General features: G+C 34.9%; 1 protein-coding gene across 3 annotated transcripts; it reads right to left on the bottom strand.

The window, feature by feature from the left end:
• Window positions 1–849: 849 nt before the first annotated feature.
• On the bottom strand, window positions 850–21,424 carry TMEM106B (transmembrane protein 106B). 3 transcript variants are annotated; one of them, XM_021674188.2, is made up of 8 exons: window positions 21,350–21,424; window positions 17,714–17,932; window positions 14,278–14,341; window positions 8,329–8,488; window positions 4,291–4,431; window positions 3,675–3,724; window positions 2,830–2,883; window positions 850–2,102 (listed from the first exon to the last, which is right to left on the bottom strand). In XM_021674188.2, exons 2-8 carry the CDS (start codon window positions 17,928–17,930, stop codon window positions 1,964–1,966), a joined length of 825 nt encoding a protein of 274 aa, XP_021529863.1. In that variant the 5' UTR covers window positions 17,931–17,932; window positions 21,350–21,424; the 3' UTR covers window positions 850–1,963. The 3 variants fall into 3 exon arrangements, with proteins under 3 accessions (XP_021529863.1, XP_021529865.1, XP_021529864.1); XM_021674190.2 differs by lacking the exon at window positions 21,350–21,424 and adding an exon at window positions 21,024–21,047; XM_021674189.2 differs by lacking the exon at window positions 21,350–21,424 and adding an exon at window positions 19,218–19,397.
• Window positions 21,425–26,934: the final 5,510 nt, after the last annotated feature.

The following is a 26,934-nucleotide window of genomic DNA, read 5'->3' on the forward strand; positions in this document are numbered from 1 at the left end:
ATGAATTAAGGAAAGACTAGTTAAAAAAAAAAAAAAAAAAAGCACATTTGACTCATTTAAGATTCACTCAGGAAAACTTGGAGAAAATAATATGACAAATAAGGGGAAACCTGAATGTGTTTAAAGGCAGAATTAAACAAATACAGCTACGTTTTATGGTTGAGAGAGTCAGACTGATAAACAGGCTGTTTCAGACCCAAGTTAGGCACTTAGGGATGGGGAAAGGGAAACCTGATTTCTGTCACTAGAAAATAGAAATTAGGCCGGGCGCGGTGGCTCAAGCCTGTAATCCCAGCACTTTGGGAGGCCGAGGCGGGTGGATCACGAGGTCAAGAGATCGAGACCATCCTGGTCAACATGGTGAAACCCCGTCTCTACTAATACAAAAAATTAGCTGGGCACGGTGGCGCGTGCCTGTAATCCCAGCTACTCAGGAGGCTGAGGCAGGAGAATTGCCTGAACCCAGGAGGCGGAGATTGCGGTGAGCCGAGATCGCGCCATTGCACTCCAGCCTGGGTAACAAGAGCGAAACTCCGTCTCAAAAAAAAAAAAAAAAAAAAAAAAAAAAAAAAAAAAAAAAAAAGAAAATAGAAATTAATCTCAACCCACCTACTTTTTTTGGTATCATAATCACTCTTACACTTAGTGATATATATTTTAAATGTCCCTAGAACTTGGTAAGTGAAAAGACAAAAAAAAAAGAAAAAGAAAAATGATACTGAAAATATAAAACGCCGAACTCAATAATCTCTATTTGAAAACAATTTTAAATAAATTCAAAACCAAAAGTAGAAAACTATAAAAAAGTAACTACTAGAGGCATCATATTCCAAATGATTTGTAAAGTGATTAAATTTCTAAATAGGCTTTATTTTGATATAGCCAGCATCATTTAATGACAGGATTTCTTGAACAATTTCTGTCAAAAGCAATAATTTCCTCCCCTGAAACAGTCATAAAATTGATAACTGGGTACCTAACAGTTGTGAAACATGTCTACATCAGTATGAAAAGCAACATAAAAAAATGGAGCATCAAAACATTTGATTTCAAATTTATTTTATATGCCAGATCCAACATGTAATTGGAACCTATTCCCACTCTATGGGTTTCTGAATTTTATTTTCCTATTTATTATATTTTTATGAGAAACTTGTTTTAATGAATCTGTACCACTTTATTTGACATTTACTAAAGCTGTACGAAAGCCATGCACAGTTTATTTACAGTATTATACATTAAATGATAATGTCTGCAGCTCACACACAGATTTCACAACACTGTAAGTAATACAGAAAGATGTGTGAAAACATATTATTTAGGGTCTTTCAAAAATTTTAGGTATGAAATTTTGCAAAGATTATTTTGGCTTATAAGTGTTAGGCAATCACTAACTTGAAATAAGTCACAAAAACATGCAGATGATTACAGTTTCAACAAATGAAAAGCTATAAATGTTTAGCTAAAAGCTAAAATATTTTGTAGCTGAAATACTACCATATAACAATGGGAATTTATAAAACAGGAAAAAAGGTTATTCTTTAAAAGTCTTCCATGAATAATAGACTTTCAGTAATTTTCTATAAAAACATTCAGAAATTAAGTTTCTCAAATTATGTTCATCACCAAAATTATGTTTTCAGTAGTGACTTGAGCTATGACTTTTAAATAACTATCGTCCTATAGGGGAAGTCTCAGCTTTTCTCTGTAGGGGATAGGCTGCAGAAGGAAATCAACCAGTAACTTCAGATTCAAGTAAAAGATCCTAGTACAAATACATCATTAACACAGAGTGGACAGTTACAAGAACTGCAGGTCCACATATTTTTAAATGTACTCTTAAAATAGAAGTGTAAACTTTAGGTTTGTTCAATTTAAGATCTCCTATTAGGAAATATCTCTTCATTGAGAGTATAGGAAATATCAACAGATACTTCTTCTTTAAATCCATCTCTTACAGTTTTTACTGCTGTGGCTGAAGTACATTTAAATACTCAGACTGCCCCAACTGATAAGTTGTGTTTCTTCCACAGTCGACATACTGATACCTCTCCTGAGATATCTGTTCAGAGTGGCCAAAGTATGTTGTTGTCACAGTAACTCTAAAAATAATGTAAGTGGGGAGAAACATTTAATAGTTATATTAGAAGTTTTTCCATAGTGAGATTACTTTTACACATAAAAATTCTCTCCCAGAAGAGATTTGATTAATGATAAATTAATGTTGTACACACAGACCTCTTAAGGAATATTTCCCCAATAGACAACAAAAATGATAGCTGAGCGAGCCCTATCGATATAATTACACATGATAAGTGTAATATTTTAAACAATTATCTTCTGTTAAAAATACAAAAGTTCATTATATGCTTAAAAGTGACCATGGTTCTCTTACAGTAGAAAAAAGGATAATCAAACATCAGCTAATGGTCAAAATACCAAACCTGTAACCAACAGTGTTTTATTGGCTTAGATAACAACCAATTTATACAAACCACTAATATTACTTCTCCTTATTACAGTTAATGACTATTTATCAAGGGAGTAAGGAATTGGATGTGAGGCTCAGTTCGCTCTGTTCTTTTCATTTTTCGGAACTCTTGTGATAACCACATTCACTATTTAGAAGTCATGTAGTCTTTCACTACTACTCTGAGCAACCATTTCCTAATTTTTAAAGTGGGTGATAATTACTCAACCTTATAGCACTCTTGTAAGACTTCAAACCCAACTGAGGTGGCATTTATAAAGATGTTGTGTATATTATAAGTCAGTGTCATCAATCTAAAATTTTAATAAATATCTCTTTCAAAACAAATTCATACTTACTGCATCATGAGTACTATATTATGCACTTTGATGGATATCAGAGTACAGAAATCACTGTTAAAGAAATTAAATTGTGAACAAATACAAGTTAATACATTATCAATTTAAAATTCTCCTTCTTATATTAAAGCTAACAGAGATGCTATCTAAGATTATATAGTAAGCATTTGTTGGTTGAACATTTTGCATACTTCAAACAATGATATATTCATGACTTCCTATTTGAAAAACATGTATGTACTCTTATCACTGCAGCTGCAGAGTTGTTTAAATGCAGGCTATAAATTACTTAAATATTTTGCTTTTCTTAATTTTTATAAACAGGTTATTTACCCTAAAATTCTATATCTAAGCTTATTCAAAAGATGATAAAATTTATAATTAATCATTATAATTCTTAAATTGATTAAATTAATTAATGATGATTATTTTTACCTAAAAGGAGTAAATAATCATTTAGACCCATTGTAAAAACTTCAGAACTTCAAACCAATAAGCAAACCAATAATCATTAGCATTTTCAGTCCCCCATACTAATATCAACAAACACAAGACTGTTTAAGAATATGCTTTTTATAACATAGTAACTAAAAATAAAGTGACATAGTATATATGACCCTAATCCTGAAAAATAAATTTAAAAAGTATGTGTGTATATATATATACACATAAATATTATTTATGTTGAAAAAGAGAGAACAGAGAGGACCAGAAGCCAGAAAAAATACTGCATAATGTACTCTTTCTGACTGATTGTGGAAATTTAAAAATATGTATATTCTTTATACTTTATTCTACACACTTCATTATTTGATAATAAAAAGTTAATACAAATCAGAACTTACTACATGTAACTCATTTCCTCTGCTATAATAGTAGGTACTGTGTAATCAATCTGAAAGGCAAAAAAAGGAGAAAAAAATCAATAGAGAAAAGGATCAAAACATCAAACATTTCAAATATACTTCATAACTTCAAAGAATTAGAAATTTTTCCCTTTACAAGCTTGACTCTCAAAGATTTCATCTTATATGTTTATAAGACACATTTCTTTTCTTCCTTTTTTTTTTTTGAGACAAGGTCTCACTGTGTCACCCAGTTGTGAGTGCAGTGGTGCAATCATGGCCTGCAAGCCTAGATCTACTGGGCTCAAGTGATCCTCCTACCTCAGCCTCCCCAGTAGGTGGGACGACAGGTGCACACTACCACATTCAGCACATTTTTGTGTTTTTTGTAGAGACAAGATTTCACCACGTTGCCCAGGTGGGTCTCGAATTCCTGGGCTCAAGTAGTCTACCTGGTTCAGCCTCCCAAGGTGCTGGGATTACAGGCATGAGCCACTGTGCCCAGCAGACATATTTCTAAATCAAGTTTTTGGGGAAATCCCCCACCTTCTTCAAGTTATATGATAAACGAAGTTGAGATTCATTTAACTCCTCCAAAGTATTTCATGATACTTACTTGTTTCATATCAAGTGGACCAATAGTGGTTATGTTGTTTAAGCGTGCCTTTCCAATAACTGTTTTTGAAAATTGAACTTGGGCAGTGATGTTTTCAACCTCGACAGAGTAATAGTTATTGTTCGTTATGTTGAGTGTGTTCTACAAAAAAAGGAGACAGAAAATGTACAGGTTAGCTAAAAATCAACATATAAATATGTGTTTAAAATTAAAGTAACTTCAGCTGTGGCTATGCTTCATTATTAAGGAAAAGATAGTATTACCAAAATGTCACAGAAAATTAAACCAATTATTTAGTTTTATGCATGAGTGCTATGTATGTAATAGGCCTAGAATAAACACGTGACTCAGCATTAAAAAAAAACACACAGAAAAATATAGTTTCAGAATATGGATAAATGAATGTTAGAAAATGTATTTGTGGCCTTAGTGAATGTTCAATACAAATAATTTTAAGATTTAATCTACATTTTTACAAATACATATACATGTCTCCACAAACTATATTAGTAAGCTGTTTCCTATTCTGTTAAATACAAAGATGATCATTTAAAATGTTCAACAGTACCTAAATTAATCTTTTTTGTTTAAAAGAAATTGCTGTTTAAACTTATACAGTAGTAGAGATTTACATCAGCTCACTATGAAGAAGAAATGGGGTAGATTCAAGTCTTGTTGGTTGGAGAGAAATGTAGTTGCATCATTCATATGCTTAAGTAACAACTAATAGCTAGGATCACCTTCTAGTTTTCTAATTTACAACTACTGCCTCAAATTACTTTAGAAAACAGTCATTAAAAAATTTAAAAATGTTTAATCAAAAAATGACAGATATAGAAATGATCTAAAACAGTCATACCAAAAGGTATCATAAAATCAGTAGACACTGAATTAGAATATTTGTAAGCATCGGTTGATAATCTATAATATGCATAGAGCCCTTACAAATTGAAAAGAAAAAGACAAAACGCTAACAGGAAACAAAAAAAGAACAAAGGATATACATAAATCAAAAAAGTACAAAGCTAAATGACTGAGAAATATTTTACAATACTCAAATTCATTTATAGTCAGAAAAAAGGTAATTTAAGTAAAAATGTAATACTGCTTTAAATTTCTAAAACTAATAGAATTTATAGAAAGCAACAAATTCTATTCTTGGCAGGGATATGGGCTAAAGGTATATTTTTATACTGCTAGCAAATATGTGAAGTGTTACAGCCATTTTGATGAGTAATTTAGTAATATAGATTAAAATTAAAATTATGCATAGACTTTGATGTAGCAATCCTACTTCTGAGCAACTATTCCACAGAAATAAAAACATTAGAATGCTAATGACAGTGTTATTAGCAATTGGAAAAAAAATCCTGAAAATAAAATGAATTCTATTCATAAAAAGAATGAATACATTATATTAAGTCCTTATGTGTAATATTATGAAGACATCAAAGAGAATCAATTAGCCAGATAATTAGGAAAGATTTTTACAAGGTGTTAACAAATGTGAAAACCAAGATGCACATAAATACTAAATTATATTTTTTAAAATAATGATTTTATTAAGCTGAATATGTGAGTGTATATGTAAATGTTAATATGTTAATATGTTAATATGAATATGGAGAAAGATATACAAAGATGCAATATGGGATGAGTTGAAGGAGAGAAAACAGTTTTAGCAAAAAGGATAAAAAGAATGTGCTAGAGTCAGCGAATACATGATTCCATTTATGCAGTCCTTTACACTGGTATAGTCACAAATGTAAAGAAATTTCAAAAAAGTTCTCAAACATAGTACCCTTATCTAAATATATAAATATTTCATCTACTTGGTTCTTAATTCCCATGTCAATTTCATTTCTAGACAAGATAGGAAAGAGATTGTTAATTTGACGTCAGTGGATCTTCTAAAACCAAGGATTGAGTTAGAAGAATCTTGGAAGTCTCTGTTTATGCAAAATTATGCTGGTAAATGTCTTTTGCTGTACTAAATTTCATTAGAATATTTAAGGGATTGATGATGTAAAACAGGTGGAGAGTAACACTTCTGAGAATTAAGACAAAGAAAAAATAAGACAGAATAAATAAAAATGCAGTAATAAAGGTTAGACACTTTGTTGCCCAGAGTAGTGAGAAAACATTTAATTTAAAAGATGAAAACAGATCACAGCCATTACTGACAAAGGCCCTAAACTACTTATGATCTTTAATTGGCAAATAAACAGAAATGGAAACAAAATTTAAGCACAAGATGTTTTCTGAATATTTGTAACAGCAAAATTAAACATCCATTAAGAAAATGGTGAATAAATTATAATGCGATCATGTAAAAGACTACACAAGACCATTCGACATGGGAAAATGTACTGTGATCTCAGCTGAAATGTGTATTTGTGTATATGTGAATCAGTGTGTGTGTGTATCCTTTAACATGTGAGAATGTTTGATTACACTTGTAAATGTATATGCATTGTTCATAAACAAATGTATACGCTAATAGTTTGAACCAGGTAGACATAAAATTCTTTATACATGACGAGAGTTTTCAAATGTCACATAATGAAAATTAAATATTTTCATAAGTAGAAAGACAAATGTTACTAAAAAGTAGTACTAATCATACTACTCATTTTAAGAAAGCAAAACAGTCCCATTTTCAAAATACTGAAAGACAATGTACAGAAAATTCAGCCTCTTATCTGTCTAGTTAAAATTAATATTCAGCCAAATAATAATCCTATTTTTCATTTAATGTTCAGTCTGTCTCAGTTTAATTACGTGGCAGTATTCTAAGATGTCAGGATTTCTGCATAATTATTTAAAATAAAGAGTATAATATTCACATTTAATTATACTTTCTGGTATTTAAAAGAAAATGTCACATGGTTTTTTATTATTTAGTAGTACATATTTATGGTATTTGACACTAAAAAAGGCTTTGGAGATAGGCTAAAAAAAGCCTGGCCTATGTTTTAAACATTGTACAAAAAAGAAAATATGTTCCTTATTCCAAAGGGCTAAGTGAGAAAATACCCAATAATTCCCCAGTGGTATGAAACAGTTTACAATTAGCAATGTGTTATAAATGTTTTATTCATAGATACATATATATATTTTTTTCCTGTATTGTCGTTTTTAAAGAAAAAGCCCTTAAACTGGCAACCTTTGATAGGAAGCAGTAAGGATCCATGGATCCATGGGAGTTATTTTTTCTCTGTAATTAAGTAGCAATTCCACTTTAACATACCATTCTGTTTCACTTGCTGTCCCAACAAACCTCCCTATTCCCAGCCACCACCACAGACATCTCTAAGCCTTAACCATACATGTACCTCTGCAAGAAAAAACAACTGTCACCCCTTCCGGCAGATCACTGTCACACAGATATATCTCTTGGCTGGCCAGTATATATCATCCCCTTTCCTAATTCAATGGTTAGCAAACCATGCTCTTTTCAAACAAACATTAACATGTAAAACAGGTAGAAGACCTCTTTGAGGTTTTTGTTTGTTTTGTTTTCATGAGTGGCAAAGCTAGACAGACCTTCCAAAAACAATATCCTGAGAAACACACAGGGCATTTTCACATATGCTAATTTACAAAAGAGAAACTAGTCATTTGTATTTCATCTTTAAACCTGATAAAGGAATAGTCTGTTAAAAATGGCAAAAAATGTATTTCGCCAAATACAATAGAATGAAAACGTTACATTTATAAAACCTATCAAATCAACTATGTCAACACTTCGCTAGAAGTTATTCCGAGTCAAATGTTGAAAACTAAAATGTGGTACCTTTTTTCTTTAATTTAATTTCAAATGCTAAATGATTCTGTATATAGAGAATTGCCAGTATTTATTATTGCTATTTTTAGCAGAACCAGAAATGGTAGAGAAAGTCAATACAGCAAAGGCATGCAGAAAGCACACTGACCAGTGTCGCATTTAACAAATACCTTCTCAATAGGGACAAAGGTGCTTCTTAGTAGGACAGAAGAATGAAGTTAAACACAGTTGTCATATAAATTTATACTTACTGTGATATTTAAATATATTGTACGTTTCTGAACATCATAACTAACATACGCTGATTTTACACCAATGTATTTTACGTCAATGGAGCGAGGGAAAAGGAAAAACACAGCCAATCCGGAAAGGAGCAGACAGACAAACACAGAAGCCATCACATACAGCTTTCTGAAAAGGAAGAGAGAGTATTTAATTACATGTGCATCAAAAATTATGTAACATTAGAGAAGATATGTTCAATTTCCCCCATATATCAATAGCAACATGTGTAAGACACTAAACGTTACCAAATTTTCACATCTGAAAGTATTGGGTATAGTTGTGTCTGAATCTATTAAATGCTAAGATGGTCTCCTTAAAAGATGAGACTGGATGGGCACGGTGGCTCATACCTGTAATCCCAGCACTTTGGGACGCTGAGGCAGGCGGATTACAAGGTCAGGAGTTCAAGACCAGCCTGACCAACATGGTGAAACTCCATCTCTACTAAAAATACAAAAATTACCTGGATGTGGTGGTGTGCGTCTTTAATCCCAGCTATTCAGAAGGCTGAGGCAGGAGCAATGCTTGAACCCAGGAGGTGGAGGTTGCAGTGACCTGACTGCACTCCAGCTTGGGTGACAGAGCAAGGCTCCATGGAAAAAAAAAAAAAAAAAAAGAAATCACATTTTTGGAGATTGAGATTTTGGGTTTAAAATCAATAGAATATTTACTCTAGTGACTGCCAGAGCAGTTTTGACATTGAATCAAGCTCAGGAGCTTCATACAAATACACATTGCAAAACTCCCTCTAGATTCACTGAAGCAGAATTTTCACATGTGAGTTTTGCCATTACATGATCCCCTAAAGCGACTGCTCATCAGAACCATCTTAAAAATAATAATGATGGGGGTGAGAGAACATTAGGAAAAATAGCTAATGTATGCTGGGCTTAGTACCTAGGGGATGGATTGATAGGTACAGCAAGCCACCATGGCACACGTTTACCTACGTACCAAACTTGCACATCCTGGATATTTTTAAAATATAAAAAAATAATGACATAACCACATGCCTCATCAATGATTCTTAATGTGATTAGTCTTTTTTTGAGTATCCTAACCTCAAAGTACTTACGTACTCAGTTTTTAAACTATTGAGTTTACGTTGATCAACTCTGCTTTGAAGATGTTAGATTTTTTTTTTTTAATCAAGAAAAGAGATATTATGCAGGTGTAAGACAAGGAAAAAAGCTAAACCTTACATGCCTCTGCCATTCTTCTAACTCTCCTGAAATGTATTTCTTCCATTTCTTGCTCTTTCTCATCTTTGTAGATAAAAATTTCCTCTGTTCAAGGTTAACCTCAAAACCAAAGTTTCAAATAACTATTTCCTCTTCTCTCTAATATACAAGTCCTCTATTGGATACCCACAATATCCTTTTTCGTTTCTGAGTCTTGCATGCCAATTACTTCCTATTTTCCTTACATACTCGTCATATAAAAATTTTTCATTTTATTGTTTCTTCCATTCTCTCTTCACCACCAAGTCCTTTCCAAATGCTTTGATGGATTTAATCTTTGTATGCATTACAACAGCTATGAATGTGCCTCCTGCAGATATTATGTAAATATTTCTGAGTATTTTAAGTTGTCCAATGTAAAAAGAAAGCAAACTGGTTTATTAACAAAATAAAACAAGCAAACACAAATTTGCTAAGTCACTGCTACTAAGTCCATACTGTTGTCTTGAGCAAACAAAGCAGTTCCCACTCACTTATTTTGGACTCTCTCAAACTGAGTAGGGTAGTTCTCCCCACTGGATTACCTAATAGGAAATTTAAACATGTCTTCAGTACCTATAATATGCCATAAAAAGGCATTAAACATGTTTTAGTACCTACAATATACCATAAAAAGGTATAAGAGTTTAAAATCGTCATAATAAAAATATGAACTTTGTTGGATTTTTCTACAGTTTTGTGTTTTATTTTTAATTACTTATTGGCATGTGAACTCATCATAATCCATTTAGGGCTTTTGGCCTATAAATCAGTCCTAGTTGTGAATAAATGAATTATGTTCTAAATTACTCTACCAAGTTTGTAGCCATAACAAGTACTGTTGAACCTGGTGGGACAATAAAACAACATTCCATGTAGTATTTCATTCCAAATTGAAAAACTGGCTGGTTGACTGACGATATATATCTTCATTACAAAGTTCATGAATAATGATTTTTTCTTATGGCTCTAGCGATAGCAACCAAATCCTGGGAGTTATAAGGTGCTGATGGTTATGAAAGTTGTGTGGTATATCTGCAATTAAGTTAGAATTCCATTTTTGCCATTTCCTACCCTCAGTATTTAACACAGTTTCTTCTTCTTCCTCTTTAAAATTCATGTTTGAGGATTAAATGACACAGCTAAAGTATACAGACAAAACAATTGATAACTATAATTTTCTGATAATCACAACTCGCACAATTTTTAAAGAAATAAAGACTCAAAGTTGTTCTCAAAATATTATAATTTTATTACAAATTGAGAAACAACTGTTTCTGGCCTTGTGTGAGCTCTGAGGACTATTCTCTCTGTTTCTATTGAGCGGTCTTTCCTCAGCCTCATATATGTTCCTCACACATATATGTTGATCAGGAAGCAGCTGCAGACCTGAGAGCACCCTCTGCAGCTCTCTACCATCTGGTACTCAGCCCTGCAAACTCTAGTCATCTTGGCTTTCTGGACTACCAGCTCCATCTCCTCAATTCAGGGAGACCACTGAGCTCTGCCTGGGTTGGCTCCTTACTTTGTACTGCAGCCTGGAACCTTCTCAGACAGCAAGCAAGTACAATCATAAAGCCTGCTGGTGCAATCATAGGGCTTATCTGCTTTGTTTTTGTTTTCTCAGGAGTCATTGCACTATGCTGGCTGATGTCTACTATCTGAAAATATTGTTTATATGTCCAGTTTTTTAGTGATTTCATGTGGGAGTATTTCAGGCATTATTCTATTTTGGTTGAAAGTGGAAAATCCAGTTGCTCTGATTTTGTATCTCTTTGCACTTACTGCTAAAAATCTTGTTCCCTAAAGACATTTACATAATTTCTTATTTACTTTACATATAAAATTTACAAACTACACCAAAGGTACTCCTAACACTGCAACTATTAAGTACAGTTTAAAATTTGTTGTGATTCTCTTTGCCATTTGGAACACAACTTACTAGACATTTACAGTCATAACACAATGTTTTCAAGTCAGTTAAAATAATTATTTCAGTTTCGTTAGTGTCACAAACTTGATCTACAGTTAGAATACTGTTTTTTCTTTTTGTCTCAAATTTTTGGCAGTTACTTTAACTTTTCACTTTTTATGTGATGTAAAAAATACGTACACAGATATAAACACACATATACACACCTTACTTGCTTATCCACTCCCTCTTCCAAATTTCTTCCCCAAGTCGGAGGGGAGTCAATTGTATTAGTGTTTGGTTTATCCCATTGTCTGTGTGTATATGTGTGTAGGCGTGAGTGTGTTGTTTTCAAATAAAATCATATTCTCAATATCATACTGCAGTAAAATACAGTTCTCATTCCGTTGTACTATTGTGTACACGTAGTATCTTATTCCATCAGTCGTCTATTATTGGTGTTTACATTGTTTCCAGTTGTTTGCTTCTGCATACATTGGCACAATAAATAATTTGGGCAAATACCATTTACTATATTTGACAACTATTTTTAGAATAAACTTTTTCAAAGTAGGATTCCTGAACCAAAAAGTAAATGCAGATGTAATTTGATAAATAATGCCAAATTCCCATTCACTAATGAGGAATGAATATACTTGTTTTCAGTCAGTACTGCTAACAAAGTATGTTGTCAACATTTTGGATTTTTGCCAATCTAACAGAATTGGCATCTACGTGTAGTGTTAATTTGCATTTATATTATGAGCAAGATTGAACATCTTTTCAGATGTTTAAAGGTCATTTGCATTTCTTTTTTGTGAACTAGCTGTTCATAGCTTCTGTTTTGCTGTGGAGGTTGGCCTTTTCCTTCTCAAATTCTGAGGCTCTTTATAGAGTATTGTCCCTCTGTCTGTGATACGATTTGCAAACATTACTTCCCAGTTTGCTATTCGTATTTTGAATTCAGTTAAGGTTTTGTCTTCATCCTGTAAGTTTATCTTGTCAAATGTACCTTTTCTGCATTCAAAATCACAGGTGAAAAAGTTCTCCCATTTTTAGGTTATAAAGGGATATCCTAATTTCCTTCATACTCATATCTGTCTACACGTTTTGTAATAAAGGGTCAGACTGACTGTTTATAAATCCTTGGTTCATTTTATTTTCCTGATTATTAAATACGTCTCTTCACTGCTTATTTGTTTGAGGCACTGTGGTCAAGAAGTAGTAGCATGTCAATCTGATTTTCTAACCTTTTTAAATTAATTGATCCTTTTGCCTGGGTATTTAAGAGTTTTGTTGTTGTTTTCTTAACCTTAAAGTTGAAGAATTTCACTAAAATGAGTTGATGTTTTTCAGGATTGTGGTGTGTTTCAGTATGTAGGTCTCTGTTTTTGATTTAATGTTTTGCATTTATTTCTTCAGTTCTGTTCCTATGGTTTGCTTCTTCACACACTCCAATTACATACATACTCAGTTTTCTTTTGACTCTTACAGGTTTTCTCTCAAATCTTTTACATTAATTTGTTTTGTATGTTTTCATTTTTCCTGTTTGTGCTCTATTTCTCTTACTGCATTTCCAATGTATTTGTATTTGTGTTCTTCCAGTTTTATGGAAATGTTTTTTTTTTTTCTAATTCTTTCCAGAGGTCTGTAAATTGGTTTCACATACTCTCATTGTTTAGTTATCTCATTTCTGAGCTTCTCAGTTCCTGCCTTATGCTGTCCTGTTACAGCTTCTACAGTATTAAAGTGTTCGTCTGCTCTTCTCATAAGCCGTTATTGTCAGCATTTTGTTCTGCTTACTTTCTTCAACTTCTTAAAAAGTATATTTGTGTAACGCTTTATTGCAATCCTTTCCAGTTACTCATGTTTAAATGAGAAGAGCTTTTGTATTTTTAAGAAAATGTTCCATTTTCGGTGATGGAATATGCCAGTGTTGCTTTGCTAGTTTTACTGTTGAAGGGTTCCATCCTCTGTTGATAAACAAAATATCTGAAAACATGGCCTCCATGTATATTTATCTCCACAGTTTTGAGATGATCTCCCTAATATCTGAATCTGTTCTCTCCTTTATTCCTAACTCTTGTCCTGTATAAATTGGATTCTACTCAACAACGTTTTTCTTGAGGATATGTATCTGTACACTTTTGCAAGATTTTTTGTTTTGCTATTTCCTAAGGTCTAAAGATGTAGGATGGTCCAGTTTCCTCTTCTCAAAGATGCGTAATAGATCTCTGTGGTCTTTTTGCACTTTGTCCAAGCTAGAGCATGCAGAATCTTGTCATTTTTACAGAGAATTCTTGGAAATATTTGCTGAGGGTCCTCTTCTTTTGGAACAGAGTATTTGCTTTGTGTATCCAGGCTCATAAGATGCTTAGGAGCTCTCTTTTTGCTTTCCTTCACAACCTCCACACAGCGGCTAAGCCAGTTTGGGTTCCTGCTATCATCCTGTTTAAAAACTAGTTTTTATTCTGGGGTTGTGGAGGACACCTTATCATCCAATTTTTAATGAAAATTGCATGTGTGTGTGTGTTTCCTACTGCTATTCTAGATCTATTTCAGTAGATTTGAGAAGATAAAGATACCACACTGCTTTCAAGACCTGACCCCAAACAGAAATTCCTTTTTTTGCTTGTCTGTTTAAGGATATGAAGCATATGATGGCATAAGTTAACAGTGTGACAGCATTTTTCCTTTTAATAGTTTTAATAGTTTCAAATTATTTATATGCAATTTGAAAAAATACAAAAATAAAACACTGACATATTCTTAGAATCACTTACGTTCTTCTTGGCCTTAATCTCTGATCACTATATGGAATCAATGCCACCAGTTGGTTTTCTTGCCCTAAATGTGAAAGAAGTAGGTTTAGAAATTACTATGATTAATTAAAAATATAATAGCTCCCCATCATAATCTGGTTTGGAAAGACCAGAATATCATCTGGCGCTCATCTCTTTAGTAAACTGCTCTCTAAGTCTTCAGAAATTACCCAGCAGAAGTTCTAGAGAATACAGTGTGTTTTTTCATATCTACTATAAAAAAAAAGTATAACAAATGAGGGCTCTATTACATTTTCTTCCACTGAAAAAAGTCTAACAAGTCCCAGCTTTCAGAAGAGCTGAATTTACCAGGCCCTCCTTCAGCTTCACTGTTGTCCATTAAGACTCTGATTTGGTTGTCCGGATGATAGAAGAAGAAACATTCTGCTATCTCCCATTCCTAGAACCTCTATCATTGCAGAGGTTCTTACATTGTCCCACTCGAAAACCAAAACCAGCTTTTGAAGTAGGAGTCTCAAGTTTTAAGAGCCCCCTACATACTGAGCCTTCCAGGGCCCTTTCAGGTCTCACCCTAATCTACATTAAAGTCACTTCAAAATCCATTTCTTTCTTCGGTTAAGCTATATGCATAAGCTTTAATGGATAAATGGACCTTAAAATGCCAATTTTATAATCTTAATAGAAGTTGGCTTATCATATTAACTATTAAGGTACCAGATAGTCAAATTCTCTTCTAAAGCTTTCTACAATGCTTCTGCCCCCCGACACTTCTATACTCTTCCTCTCATCTGTGCTCCCCCATCACACACATATATAATTATACAAATACATATAATACGGATATCTGTATCTTTGTGTGTTTGTATATCTCACTTTGTTTAGTGGTATTCATTTGGCTAAAACTACAACCCTGGTTAAAACCAACCCTCTGCTCCTGTGCATGTATCAACACAGCTAAACATGGACAGGCAGAAACACACAACTATACTCACTGGTTTCATTTTTGATGACTCATCTCAAATAGCACTTAATGATGTCAACAATCATACTATGTTTCCCACGTTCATACTCTCAATCTGCCTCTCTAAGACCACAATTTTATAACTTCAACTCTCTCTTCAAATCTTTAATATCTTCTTCAGTATCCTAATTCTTAGTTCATTATATGATAAACAGAAGAGAATTTCCACAAGCTTCTATTATCAGGTCTGTCCACCTTCTTGCTTCTGTGTCCATACTTTATCTTCTCTCTTATTTCCAAGAATAAACTACCCATGCTTATAACTTAACTTTTATAGAAAAAAGAGCAGCTCTTTGTTTAGATTTGTGCACTAGATCTGCCCTTTTATCTATTCAAGGACATTGCTTCAATAAATCTCTTATCTCTGGAATTACCAATGTTTTCTCTAAAGATAATTCTCATCAGCATACAAACATCTATTATTCACTCCATCTTATAAAAAAAATCCTTCTCCTGACCTCAGAGCCCCTTCCAACTACCACCACTCTTTTCTCTTCTATGGAGTCAAACTCCTCAGAAAATCTGTTTTCTCTCTATATAACATCTCCTATGCACTCTTGAGCCTACTCTATACATGCTACACATGGCTTTACCAAAACTGCTCTTTAAAACTCTCCTGTGGCCTCCGTATCAGGAAACCCAATGGCCAGCTCTCAGTCTTCACATCACGCGAGCTATCAGTAGCAGCTGACGCCGGTCACTCTTTCCTCCTTGGTACACCTTCTTCACTTAACTTCCATGATACCAGACACAGTGATTTCCTCCCCTCATTCTAGCTGTTCTTTCTCAGGATCCTTCATTAATTCTTTCACTGACCTTGATATGCTACAGTGTCTCAGGATTCAGTGCTAGGGTCTCATCTTGCTATCTGCACCAACTAGCTTGGTACTGTCATTCAGGTGAGCTTTAAGTGTCATCTATAAATTGATAACTTGAGGCTGGGCCTTGCCCTTGAATACCTAACCCTTATGATAACTAACAGCCTACTGAACATATCCACTTCCATGTCAAATAAGCATCTCCAAATATATATGTCTAAATTGGAGCTCCTGAACTCTCTTGTGACATATACACCCAAGTCCTTGTTTTCCATTTTAATAAATTGCTACTACATTCTCTCAGTTGCTCAGACGAAAAACAAAAAACTCTGGAATCATCCTTGATTTCCTACTTTCCATACTCAGTATCCAGGTGGCCAAAATAGTTTACTGGTTATAACTCAAACATGTAACCAGACTGTTAAAACAGTACTCCTCCATCTCCGAGCCTGGTGCATTAATCCCTTCAACTACAGTAATTATTTTATTCTCAAATAGCTACTATCCTGTGAAGATAAAACCATCATACTCAAAGGCCAACGCAAATGTAAACTTCAATTCCAACCAACAGCATTCTTGAAAATCTGGTACACTTCATACTTGCATCTGGTCCTCCTTCCCTAAGGTGTCTCCAAGGTCACATATCAAATTTCACCAAGAAGATAATGAGAACAGCATAAGGTATCTTTATTTTTTCGGCTTATTGCCACTGCACCTAAAATAACTTGTAAGCAGTACATAGGGATTATTTCCTTCTGCCTTCCCCTGTGATATATCACAAACAATTTTTTTTTCAATTTGGCTCATTTTTACATACCATCCTTCTTCATAGAGTTTCTTTTAGAAATGACTGATTAGGGCATAGCCACCTTATTCTTCTTCTTAGAGAATGAATTAAAAATATTAGGTTAGTCAGGCATGATGGCTCACAGCTATAGTTCTAACACTTTGGGAGGCCAAGGCTGGATGATCCCTTGAGTGCAAGAATTTGACACCATCCTGGTAAACATGGGGAACTCCAACTCCATCCTTATTATTAAAAATAAAGTTTTTAAAATAACATGAAAGATTAAGCTTCCTTACATATTAATTCTGGCTGGGCATGGTGGCTTACTGGTATAATCCCAGCACTCTGGGAGGCTGAGATGGGAGAACTGCTTGAGGCCAGGGGTTCAAGACCAGCCTGGCCAACAATAGTGAGACCTCATCTCTTAAAAAAACTAAAATTAGGTCAACAAATTACTTAAATTGCTTCTAACATCTGATATAGCAAAGCAGCAAGTAACTATGATGTCATCCCTATAAATGCCAAATAGGACTAAAAGTTTTCATTTACCAGACAGTGAATATCTGCTATAATAGTAGGTGGGAAAGAAAAAATACTGGAGGTAGTAAGGTCGTTTTCCTTAATACTTTAGGAACCTTAATTAACATTTTTTTGTTTACTTCCTTTGCATCTTTTTGTCTGAAGATGACTGATGTTTCAACTTTAATTCTAAGTCTTCTAAAACAGGTGGTTGCTTAGACCCATAGTTTTTATATTTGAGCAAATACCTGAAATCATTGTTTAAAGGGAAAACAATGCAATAAAACATACCCCTAGGAATTCTTCCTGTTCCCTGACAAGTAGGGCAGGTGACACTATCTCTTCCTGTAAATTCCACATATGGAAACTGAGAGACATCGCCATTTCTTCCGTCTTCATTATGGACTTCACTATTAACCAATCCATTCCTCATATTTTCAGATGTGACTCCATCATAAGCATCTTCTTTGCTTGAATGCAAAGGCAAATGAGAAAGAGACTTTCCCATGTCTACAGAAAAATAAAAATCTTACAGTAAACTTCAGGGAAAAGAACACATTCAAGAACACTACGAGATATTTATGCTAATTAATTTAGAACAGTCAAGCAAGAGTCAAACTCTGTAAAATATCTGAAGGGATTTACTCTGAGCCAAATATGAGTGACTAAGGCCAGAGGCACAGTCTCAAGAGGTCCTAGAAAAATGTCCTCAAGGTAGTTGAGTTACAGCTTGATTTATACATTTTAGAGAGACAGAAATTACAGGCAGAGGCATAAATCAATACATGTAAGGTATACATCGGTTCAGCACAGAAAGGCAGGACATTCTGAAGTGGCTGTGGGAGGCTAGGGGGTGTCCAGGTCATAGGTGCATAGGTGGATTTAAAGATTTCCTAATGGCAATTGTTTGAAAAGGGTTAACTCTACCTGAGGAGCTGAAGTCAGCAGAAACAAATGTTTGAAATTAAGACAAAGGGAAGAGGTTGTGGAAGCCATGGTTCTTTTTATGTAGACAATGCCTCCAGGTAGCAGGCTTCAGAGAGAACAGATTATAAATATCTCTTATAACACCCTAAAGTATTCCAGGCTCTTAGTTAAATCTCTGCTGGATTAGGAAAACATCTGGAAAGGAAAGGGTGTTCTGTACAGAATGTGGATCTTCCCCACAAGAGTCAGCTTTGCAAGGCCATTTCAAAGAAATATGTTTTTGGGATAAGATATTTTGATTTCTTTCAAGACCTGCTATCTGTCAAGTGATGCTATATTAGAGTCAGGTTGAGATTTGATATCTTATTGCTACAAAGAGACTGTTTTGTTAGTCTTAAGATCTCTTGTTTTGATTAATGCAGGTCAATTGTATTTGAATTCCAAAGGGAGAAAAGTATAATGAGGCATGTTTAATCCCCTCCCCCTGCCTTTTCATCATGGCCCAAACTACTTTCTTAGGTTTACTTTGGAATACCCTTGACAGAGAAGGGGGGGTCCATTCAGTCAGTTGGGGGGCTCAGAATTTTATTTTTGGTTTACAGAACAAACTCTAAGAGAATGTTCAAACTGTCTTTTGGATTAAGATTATATCTAATCAAAATAATGTCTGAAACAAGAAATCCATTTACCAGAGTCCAGAAGTGTTTTTTTTTTTAAACGAAATAATGTGAAATGATATCCTATCATGCTTATGATGAGAATGGGCTTTCAAAATATTAACATTTGACAAAAGTCTACCTCTGCAGGTTCTCTGAAAATAAACATGCAGGTTTCATTTTTCTTAGAGTAAAATAAAAATACATTCTACCTTTTAACTAGTTGGCATGAAAGGCAAAAATTGCTTTGCGTAGACAATAACTAGGTATTTGATGTATATCACCAGGTAACTTCAAAGTTGTATGTTTCAGCCTCTGAAAATTCATGCACCTTGGTAATAAATACAATCAACACTCCTTTTCATCCTTAGATTTCTTGCTTTAAACATTTAAACTTGCAACAAGAATAAAAAGACCTAAAAATGCAAAATCATGCAGGTTTTTTTCATTCAACAGTTGACAGAGTTAAAGTTATAAAGCCAACATTCCAAAATGTTACATATAATTTACCAATAGGAAGCAGCGAAATTTAGAACACTAACTTTAAAATTTCAGGATAAAAGTATCACAATAACATGGGGAAAATTAAATACAAATGTAAAATCTAAGTAGAAATAAATAATTAGTACTAGTGCCTACACAAAAATAACTTCTGCTGGTAGATAATGCAGTAACATTACACTTAAGGTCATACAATTTTAAAGCTGAAAAGAACTTAATAGTCATATAATACACCCTGCTGATATTTTCCTGCTTATATTCTGAGAAAAAGTTAATAAAGTAAAAAAGCAAAACTTAAAAATAACATAATTGTACTCTTTCTAAATTTGATATATCTTTTCTCGGTTCCTAAAAATAGTTTACAAATATCATACAGATAGTATTTCTTTCAAAATTGCTCACTTAACAAAACAGATATTTCAAATAAGTCAATTCATCCTATATTATGCAGAAAATTTTACTTTCTAAACTTGGTATGCCTGTTGCTTGGTGGGTACAATGTATGTTGCTCCAGTGATGGATGCACGGAGGGCTCTGACTTCACCAGGACGTCGTGTATCAATGTAGCAAATTGCACTTGTACCCAATGAATATATCCAAAATAAATACAAAGATTAAAAAAAAAATTCCATGCCATCTACTTGTTGCACTCAAATAAACAGAATAAAAACATCTATACAAATAGTATACAAACAAAACTGTAAAATGAGATTTTCACTATTTCAAAAAAATCTATCTATGTATAAAAATCACTGCCCATTTAAATGCAAAACCACAAATGATTTGCGACTTAATCACTGTCTTAATTTGGCTCAGTGACACAATACTCCAGTCAAATCAACACCTGCCAGCCACAGGTAGGTCAGGGAAGAATTAACATCACTGTGCACACACACTGTGACCTTGGGGTCTATGCGGAACACCAGATGTACTGGGATCATTGGGCCTTACCAGCAAGGCTTTAAGGGCACCCTTTCAGCCTCAGAGATACGCTGTCTGGGATCTCAGTCAATATAGCCAGGCTTTAAGATATACCTTACTGGAGGGCGTTGGGAGAAAAAACACAGAAAGACAAACTCAGGTGGCTCTCCGTTTGGGCCTGTTTTCTGTCCTAATCTAACAGCTGACCTGATTGATTCTGCTTTAGGTAGATGTTTGGACAAATGCCAGACTTTGTCAGAAACCGGGAATCCCTTGCTTTCTCTGCTAGATTTTCCTTAGCAAACTCACAAGTTTAACCACTTTTATTTATACTTGGAGACTCAGTGTTTTAAAAAATGGGTGCTAGACCCTTTTTCTCCATCTCTCTGTTATTACAGCCGTTCCTTACTTTACTGAAAGCCAACATGGATATCAGATTCAGTTTGGAGAGAAAAAAATAGATCACGGCACTCCATCCACTTTAAATGGCTCCTGATCTTGTGTGTAGACACTGGTCTTAGTTCTGAAAAGGCTTGAGAATGAGGGAAACCAGCGCCTTTAAAAAGCTCCATAACAACACCTAGCACAAAGCCTACTCTGTAAAGCTGAAAAATAAGATCCCAGCAACACAGCAAGAAAATTCTTCAACAGCAAAACCAAGGGGGCCACCTGGCGCTCAAAGTGTGAGGGCCTAGAGGCAACCTGGAGGCTGGGCTCGGGCCGCAGCCCGGAGCTCCTTGGCTGGGCCTCATAAGAGGCCACACAACACCTAGATCACAAGCCCGGAGCGCCGCCTGTTCCTGCGGCGGGCCCGGTATTCCGGCGGCCTCCCCTCCCTGTCAGGCCGGGCTCAAGCTATGGCGCCGCCGCTCAGCCCCGCTCCGGAAGGGGACCTGGAGACTGCACGTCCGGGGTCGCTCACCGGCACGCGGGGCGCTGCGCAGTCCCGGGCTGCTTCCGCGCGGACAGGGCCGAGGACAGGGTCGCGGGGTCCACAGTCCCGGGAGCCGGGGGGTGGAGCAAGCGGCCTGGAGCGCGGCCGCAGAGCTGGTACGGGGGAGGGGCAGGACGACTACGGCATCAGCAGAGGCAATGCGCTGCTGCTGCAACCTGCGCTGGCGCCTGCGCATAGCGCTCACGGAGGGACGGGAGTGTCCCTGGCCTAAGTGGGACGCATGCGCCCTTCATCCTCCTGGCTGAGCCCGGAGGCGCAGGTCTCGTGATTGTGCGCTCTCTAAGGTTTCATTACCTTTTTGTCCCCCCAGACTTCAAAGTAAAGTGTGTCCCCTCTAGCCACGAATTACCTAGGAATAGTCCTTTCTCCTTTTTCCCGCATTAGAGCATTTCCTTTTGGAAAGGGGGAAAAACCCGTACCATCTGCTTCAGCTCTCTGCTGAGCAGTCTCGTCGCTCACGCAATGCTATTTGTTGCTGACGCTCTAGGAATGGGATAAATTGGTCAGTACGCTCGCTTCTGACAGCAGCAAATCTACTTCTGTTTTAATTTAGAAACTCTTGCCGACTAGAAGGAAACAGCAAACTGCAAGGCCGTATTTTTGTTTTTGTTTGTTTTTTTTTTTGCTTTGCCCACGCTGCCCCTCCCCACCTCTTAACTCTGGTGCTGGTTACAGGTGTGTGAGGCCCCGCCTAGGATCCTGGTACTTCAGCTCTTCACTGTGGGTTGGGGCTTCCCTTCCCCACGTCTAGGTTATTTCACTTAGAAGACAAGAACGACGACAGAGTCATGCTAAGGGTTCAGTGAGATGCCAGTAATAATATTAAGGGCAGACTAGTCTCATTGCATGCGGAGAGTTTAACGTTTAATGAATAGTAGCCATTGTTGCACTCACAAATAGGAGCAAGGAAGTGAGAGTTGATTTATTTCTCTCTTCTAACAGGATCATTGTGTTTCAGCCAATTGGGATATGAAACTATGTAAAAGTAGGAAATACAAGTTAGAACAACATATAATTTAAAGATTAAAATGATTACTGTAGATCCACATGTGAGATAATGAGCTTTCTCATACAATGTTGTCAGATATTTAAAACTCCTAAGTTTTCTGGCAGACAGTTAATATGTATCAAGACTATTAAAGTGTTCACATCGTTTGGCCCAGCAATTCCACTCTTTCAGAAGTATCCTAAACCTAATGAGAACTCTGAAAAGATTTGGGAGTAAGGAGTGTCTATTTAAATCAACTGAATGTCCAAAAAGAGACATTGATAAAATCATTATTTTTCAACCTCTTTTATTTAGCCCATATTTTCCAAAGTGGAGGGTCAGGGTTTCTTCCGTTAACATTGTTTGAAATTTCAAAATTAATAGGTTGGTTGAAACAAATCAGAATCATGGATGAAAATTTTTCTCAAAATTATTGGCAGTCCACCTGTGGGGATATGATGTTCCTCTTAGAATTACTGAGTTACTGAAATTATGGAATAGCCATCTATTGAGTTTTTATAAAGCCAGTAGAAATTATGTTATAAAGATGTCATGCGAGGAGTGATAATATAAAATTAAGTAAAATCAGGATGCAAAATATAGGATACGAGGTATTATAATAGGATGCAAAGTATATTCACATATAGAACATTTATATAAATGTATATTACATATCTGCCTTGAAATTGAAAGAAATATACGAAATATAGTTGCCTATATTTTGAAAGTATATGTTTTTTCTTTATTTTTGTTAACTTAGCAAATGGTTCTATAATGTAAGATTATTACTTTTAAGTGGAAAAAGTTACTTTTATATTTCTTTAATTCTTAAGGGAGTACTTAGTATTCTCTCAATTAACCTTATCATTTAACTTAAAACATATGGCCATATAGCACAGTTTCTTACCAAAATTCCTGGAATTCACATAGGATTAAGTCTTCCTAGGAGAATATTGCTGTAAGAAGCAGTGTAGTGGCTGGGTTAGGAACACAGCCTTAGAACCCATATGGCCTGAAAATGAGCCCAGCCTGACAGAGGTAAACAAAATCTCTTAAGTGGACAAAATACTTAACCTTCTTTATACCCAATTTGTATTATCTGCAAAATGAATATAGTAATAATGTCTATCTCAAAAGGTTATAGATGGGAGCTGATACCTGTAGGGCACTCAGTAAATATTAGATACTATTATAAAAAATTTATCATCCATGTAACAGGGAAGTACTTGAAAGACAAATATTGAATGTTTGGTACATTTGTTCCTATGCCCTTATTTTTCATCATCAAAGCACATTTTGAAAGGAACATTTTCTGAGAAGCTTCCAGTTATTTAATTAACAATGATTTCCTGAGTCTGAGTTCAGTACTGGTCTAGGTGCTATCAGATATAAAGGCCAATGATTTTAACAGTCTGGGTTAAGTTTGAATAGAAGAATATTCTTCCCTAATGATTTCTGGTTGTATTTGATACTGATGCTGAAGCTAAGGGATTTCTCTAAGTTGTACTAAATCTTGAAAACAGCCTTCTCTCTCATTTCAAGTCTGCCTTTTATCTCTTTTAATGGTAAATCACCCAAATCCTAATATCAGTCAGCCATAACTAAAAATTTTGCAAAAAATACTTTTCTAGAAATTGCCTATTAAAAATTATAAGCAGATAAGTAACATAATTATTTTAAAGCACATAATTTATCAAATGTTAATATATAAGTCTGTCACAGCTCACCACCTTCCACTGTTAGGCTGGTCAGATTACAGTAGAAACCTGGTTAGATTACATTAGACACTTGGAATTGAAAAGATTGACATTTTTCTGGCTGATTTTCAGAGATGGTGCCCCAGATACATAACAAAACTACCATTAGCAAAACCACCATTTCCCCCTGTGCCATCTGACCTACATTCACTGGCAGTAAACTCTTGAGTCTATTGACACAACTTTGTCATTTCCTTTATTTTAAAAGCAGAGGTCTGTGTTAAATTCTGCAAATAACTTATGTTTCTGAAACTCTTGCTTATGTCTCTGTACTCCTTTTTAGGCAGGATCTTCTATACTTCCTGAATCTCATTCGTCTTGCTTCACACCTGCATGGAGCTAATCTCTCCCCATGTGTTAAAATTTTCTTTCCCAAATACTCAAATCATCTTTTATAGGGTTTTGGTCGTAATCATAATTTCTAATGAGAATAATTTTAGGAGTTCGATAAAACTTGGTGAATGACTGAATTTATTGTGATAGGCATTGTGTAAAGTAGTTTACGTCATCTCATTTAATTTTTATAGAAATGCTATGGATTAGGTTCTGTTATTATCCCATATCTTATTCAAACAGTGGAAATAGAGGATTCAAGGTATTATGACTGGCACATGGTCACACAACCAGCAACTAGAACTTGGATATTTTGACTGCTAAGCCACAGCTGTTACCCACTGTGGCATGAATTTCTGCATTAAATTTGAAAGAGTGAATTTCGTCCACAGCTTTTACTAAACAAATATAAGTGATGACATTGAATAGTTAACTGGTTAGGAGGAAAAAAAGAGGGTATTTTCACTCTTCTTCTGAGTGTTCATCACTGCTGGTGAAATGAGGAGAATTGGATCCAGAAGTCCTTGAGGAGGTGTTCTGAAATGAATATAAAATAAGGAAAACACAGAGTCTAATCTGGATATATAAGTTATAAAAGACTTTTTCTTCACAACAAACACAAGCTAGAGAATATGTTTAAAAAACAATTTAAAAAAACTTATCAAAGAAATGAGGATACAAATATAAGTAAACTTAAATCCAAAAGATAAGGAGGGCTTCCTAAGAGAGAATAGAATTATAGTTGTTTTCATCCCCTACAAAACAGTGGGAGAAAGAGAAATGCACCATAAACAGGGGCAAAGGGAGATCTGCCAAATGTGTTATGTCTGTGTGTGGGGCAGGATGATAAATTACAATCTCATGCACTTCCAGTGGTAGAATGAGTGTACACTCACTCTCCAGCTCTCTCCCAAAGATCTTTATTATGTGCTCAAATGTTGTATGTTAAAGGCATGGGGTAGGGCAGGATTGCTGAGAGAAATTTCTTTGAAAATTCTAGGCCTTTATCCAGTGTACTGCAGCAGCTCTGTGAAGGCTGGTGGCTGGGTGGCAGGCTGCCCAGAATTCTCCAGAGGCACAGAAAGACAGGCAAGACTGGAGACTAAAGACAACAGCCTGTAGAGATATTGGAGCCTAGGTGTTTCAGCTAAGAAAGTATCGAATAGTTTGGTGGTATGAGCTCGTAGGTGCACATTAAGCTTGAGAGTTGTGCCAGTGCCAAGAACTCAAGCATACTTGAAAGCAAAAGTAAACTGAGCTGAATTGAAACTTCAGTAAAACCCAGACTCAGCATATCGAAAGATTTGATTCAGCCTTTCAAACAGTGATACTGATAGAAAAAATGGAAAAATGTTTTTTGAGGTACATATTATTTACTGTTTTCTTTTATACAATATCTAGCATAGAATAAAAATTATGAGACATGAAGGGGCAAGAAAATGTAAGCCATGGTCAAGAGAGAAAATGCTTAATAGGAGAAAATACAGAAATGGCCCAGATTTGGAATTATCTGGCAGAGACTATAAAATCACTATGTTAAATATGTTACAGATTCTGTATAAAAAGTGGAAAACGTGGATGAACAGACAGGGAATTTTAGCAAAAAGATGGAATCTATTTTTTAAAATCAAGTTGAAATAGTAGAAATAAGAAGTAGAAAGTTAAATTTTTTAGGATTTTCAGCAAATTGGACGTAACAGAAGAAAAAAATTGGATGTAAAGGAGGAAAAAAACCTGTAAACTTGAGATAGGTCAGTAGAAATATGAACTGAGTGTAAAGAGCAAAATCAAGGAAAAATGGAAGGGAACATTTGATATCTTTAGGACAATATCAAGTAATTTAGCATATATGTACTTAAATCCAAGGAGCAGAAAGAAAGGGGATAGAAGAAATATTGAAAAGATAAAAACTGAGACATCTCCAAAACTGAATATATAAATCCATATATTCCAGAATCTCAGTGAATCCTAAAAACAAACAAACTAAAAAAAATAATAAAAGCAAATTTAAAGAACACTAAACCTAGGGAAACAGCAAAATAAAAATCTTAAAATTAGTTATAAGAAAGATACACATTACATACTGGGGAACGATGATAAAATCACTACTGATCTCTATATCAAAAGTGATGGAGGCCATAGAAAATGAAATAGCGTATTTGAAGTGTTCTAAGAACATAGAATATATCAATTTTAGTGCATTGTCTAGCAAAAAAATTTGAAAGCAGAAGAAAGCTATTTTCACACAGAAGCTGAGCAAATTTATTCCACAACACCTCCAGCAGAATGTCTAGAAGCTCTTTACGGTAATGTGAAATGACATCAGATGGAAGTCCTGATATATAAATAAACATACAGAAATATTTTGTATTGTCTTTATTTTATATGTATCCCATATATCATATCTCTACATATTTGTCTATAGCAACATATATATTTAAAAGATTATTGACCAAAGTGAATGTAAAAACCAT

This window comes from Aotus nancymaae, unplaced genomic scaffold (assembly GCF_030222135.1).
Source record: "Aotus nancymaae isolate 86718 unplaced genomic scaffold, 86718_ANA_hifiasm-v0.15.2.pri h1tg000025l, whole genome shotgun sequence".
NCBI classification, from domain to species: domain Eukaryota; kingdom Metazoa; phylum Chordata; class Mammalia; order Primates; family Aotidae; genus Aotus; species Aotus nancymaae.

Excerpts from the sequence above, each read along its gene's own strand:
- TMEM106B (XM_021674188.2), bottom strand. The coding sequence starts at position 17,930 with ATGGGAAAGTCTCTTTCTCATTTGCCTTTGCATTCAAGCAAAGAAGAT. Across the intron at positions 8,489-14,277 it reads AGATTAAGGCCAAGAAGAAC|AAAGCTGTATGTGATGGCTT; the intron begins GTAAGTGATTCT and ends CTTCCTTTTCAG. Across the intron at positions 2,884-3,674 it reads GAGGAAATGAGTTACATGTA|TGATTTCTGTACTCTGATAT; the intron begins GTAAGTTCTGAT and ends TTTCTTTAACAG.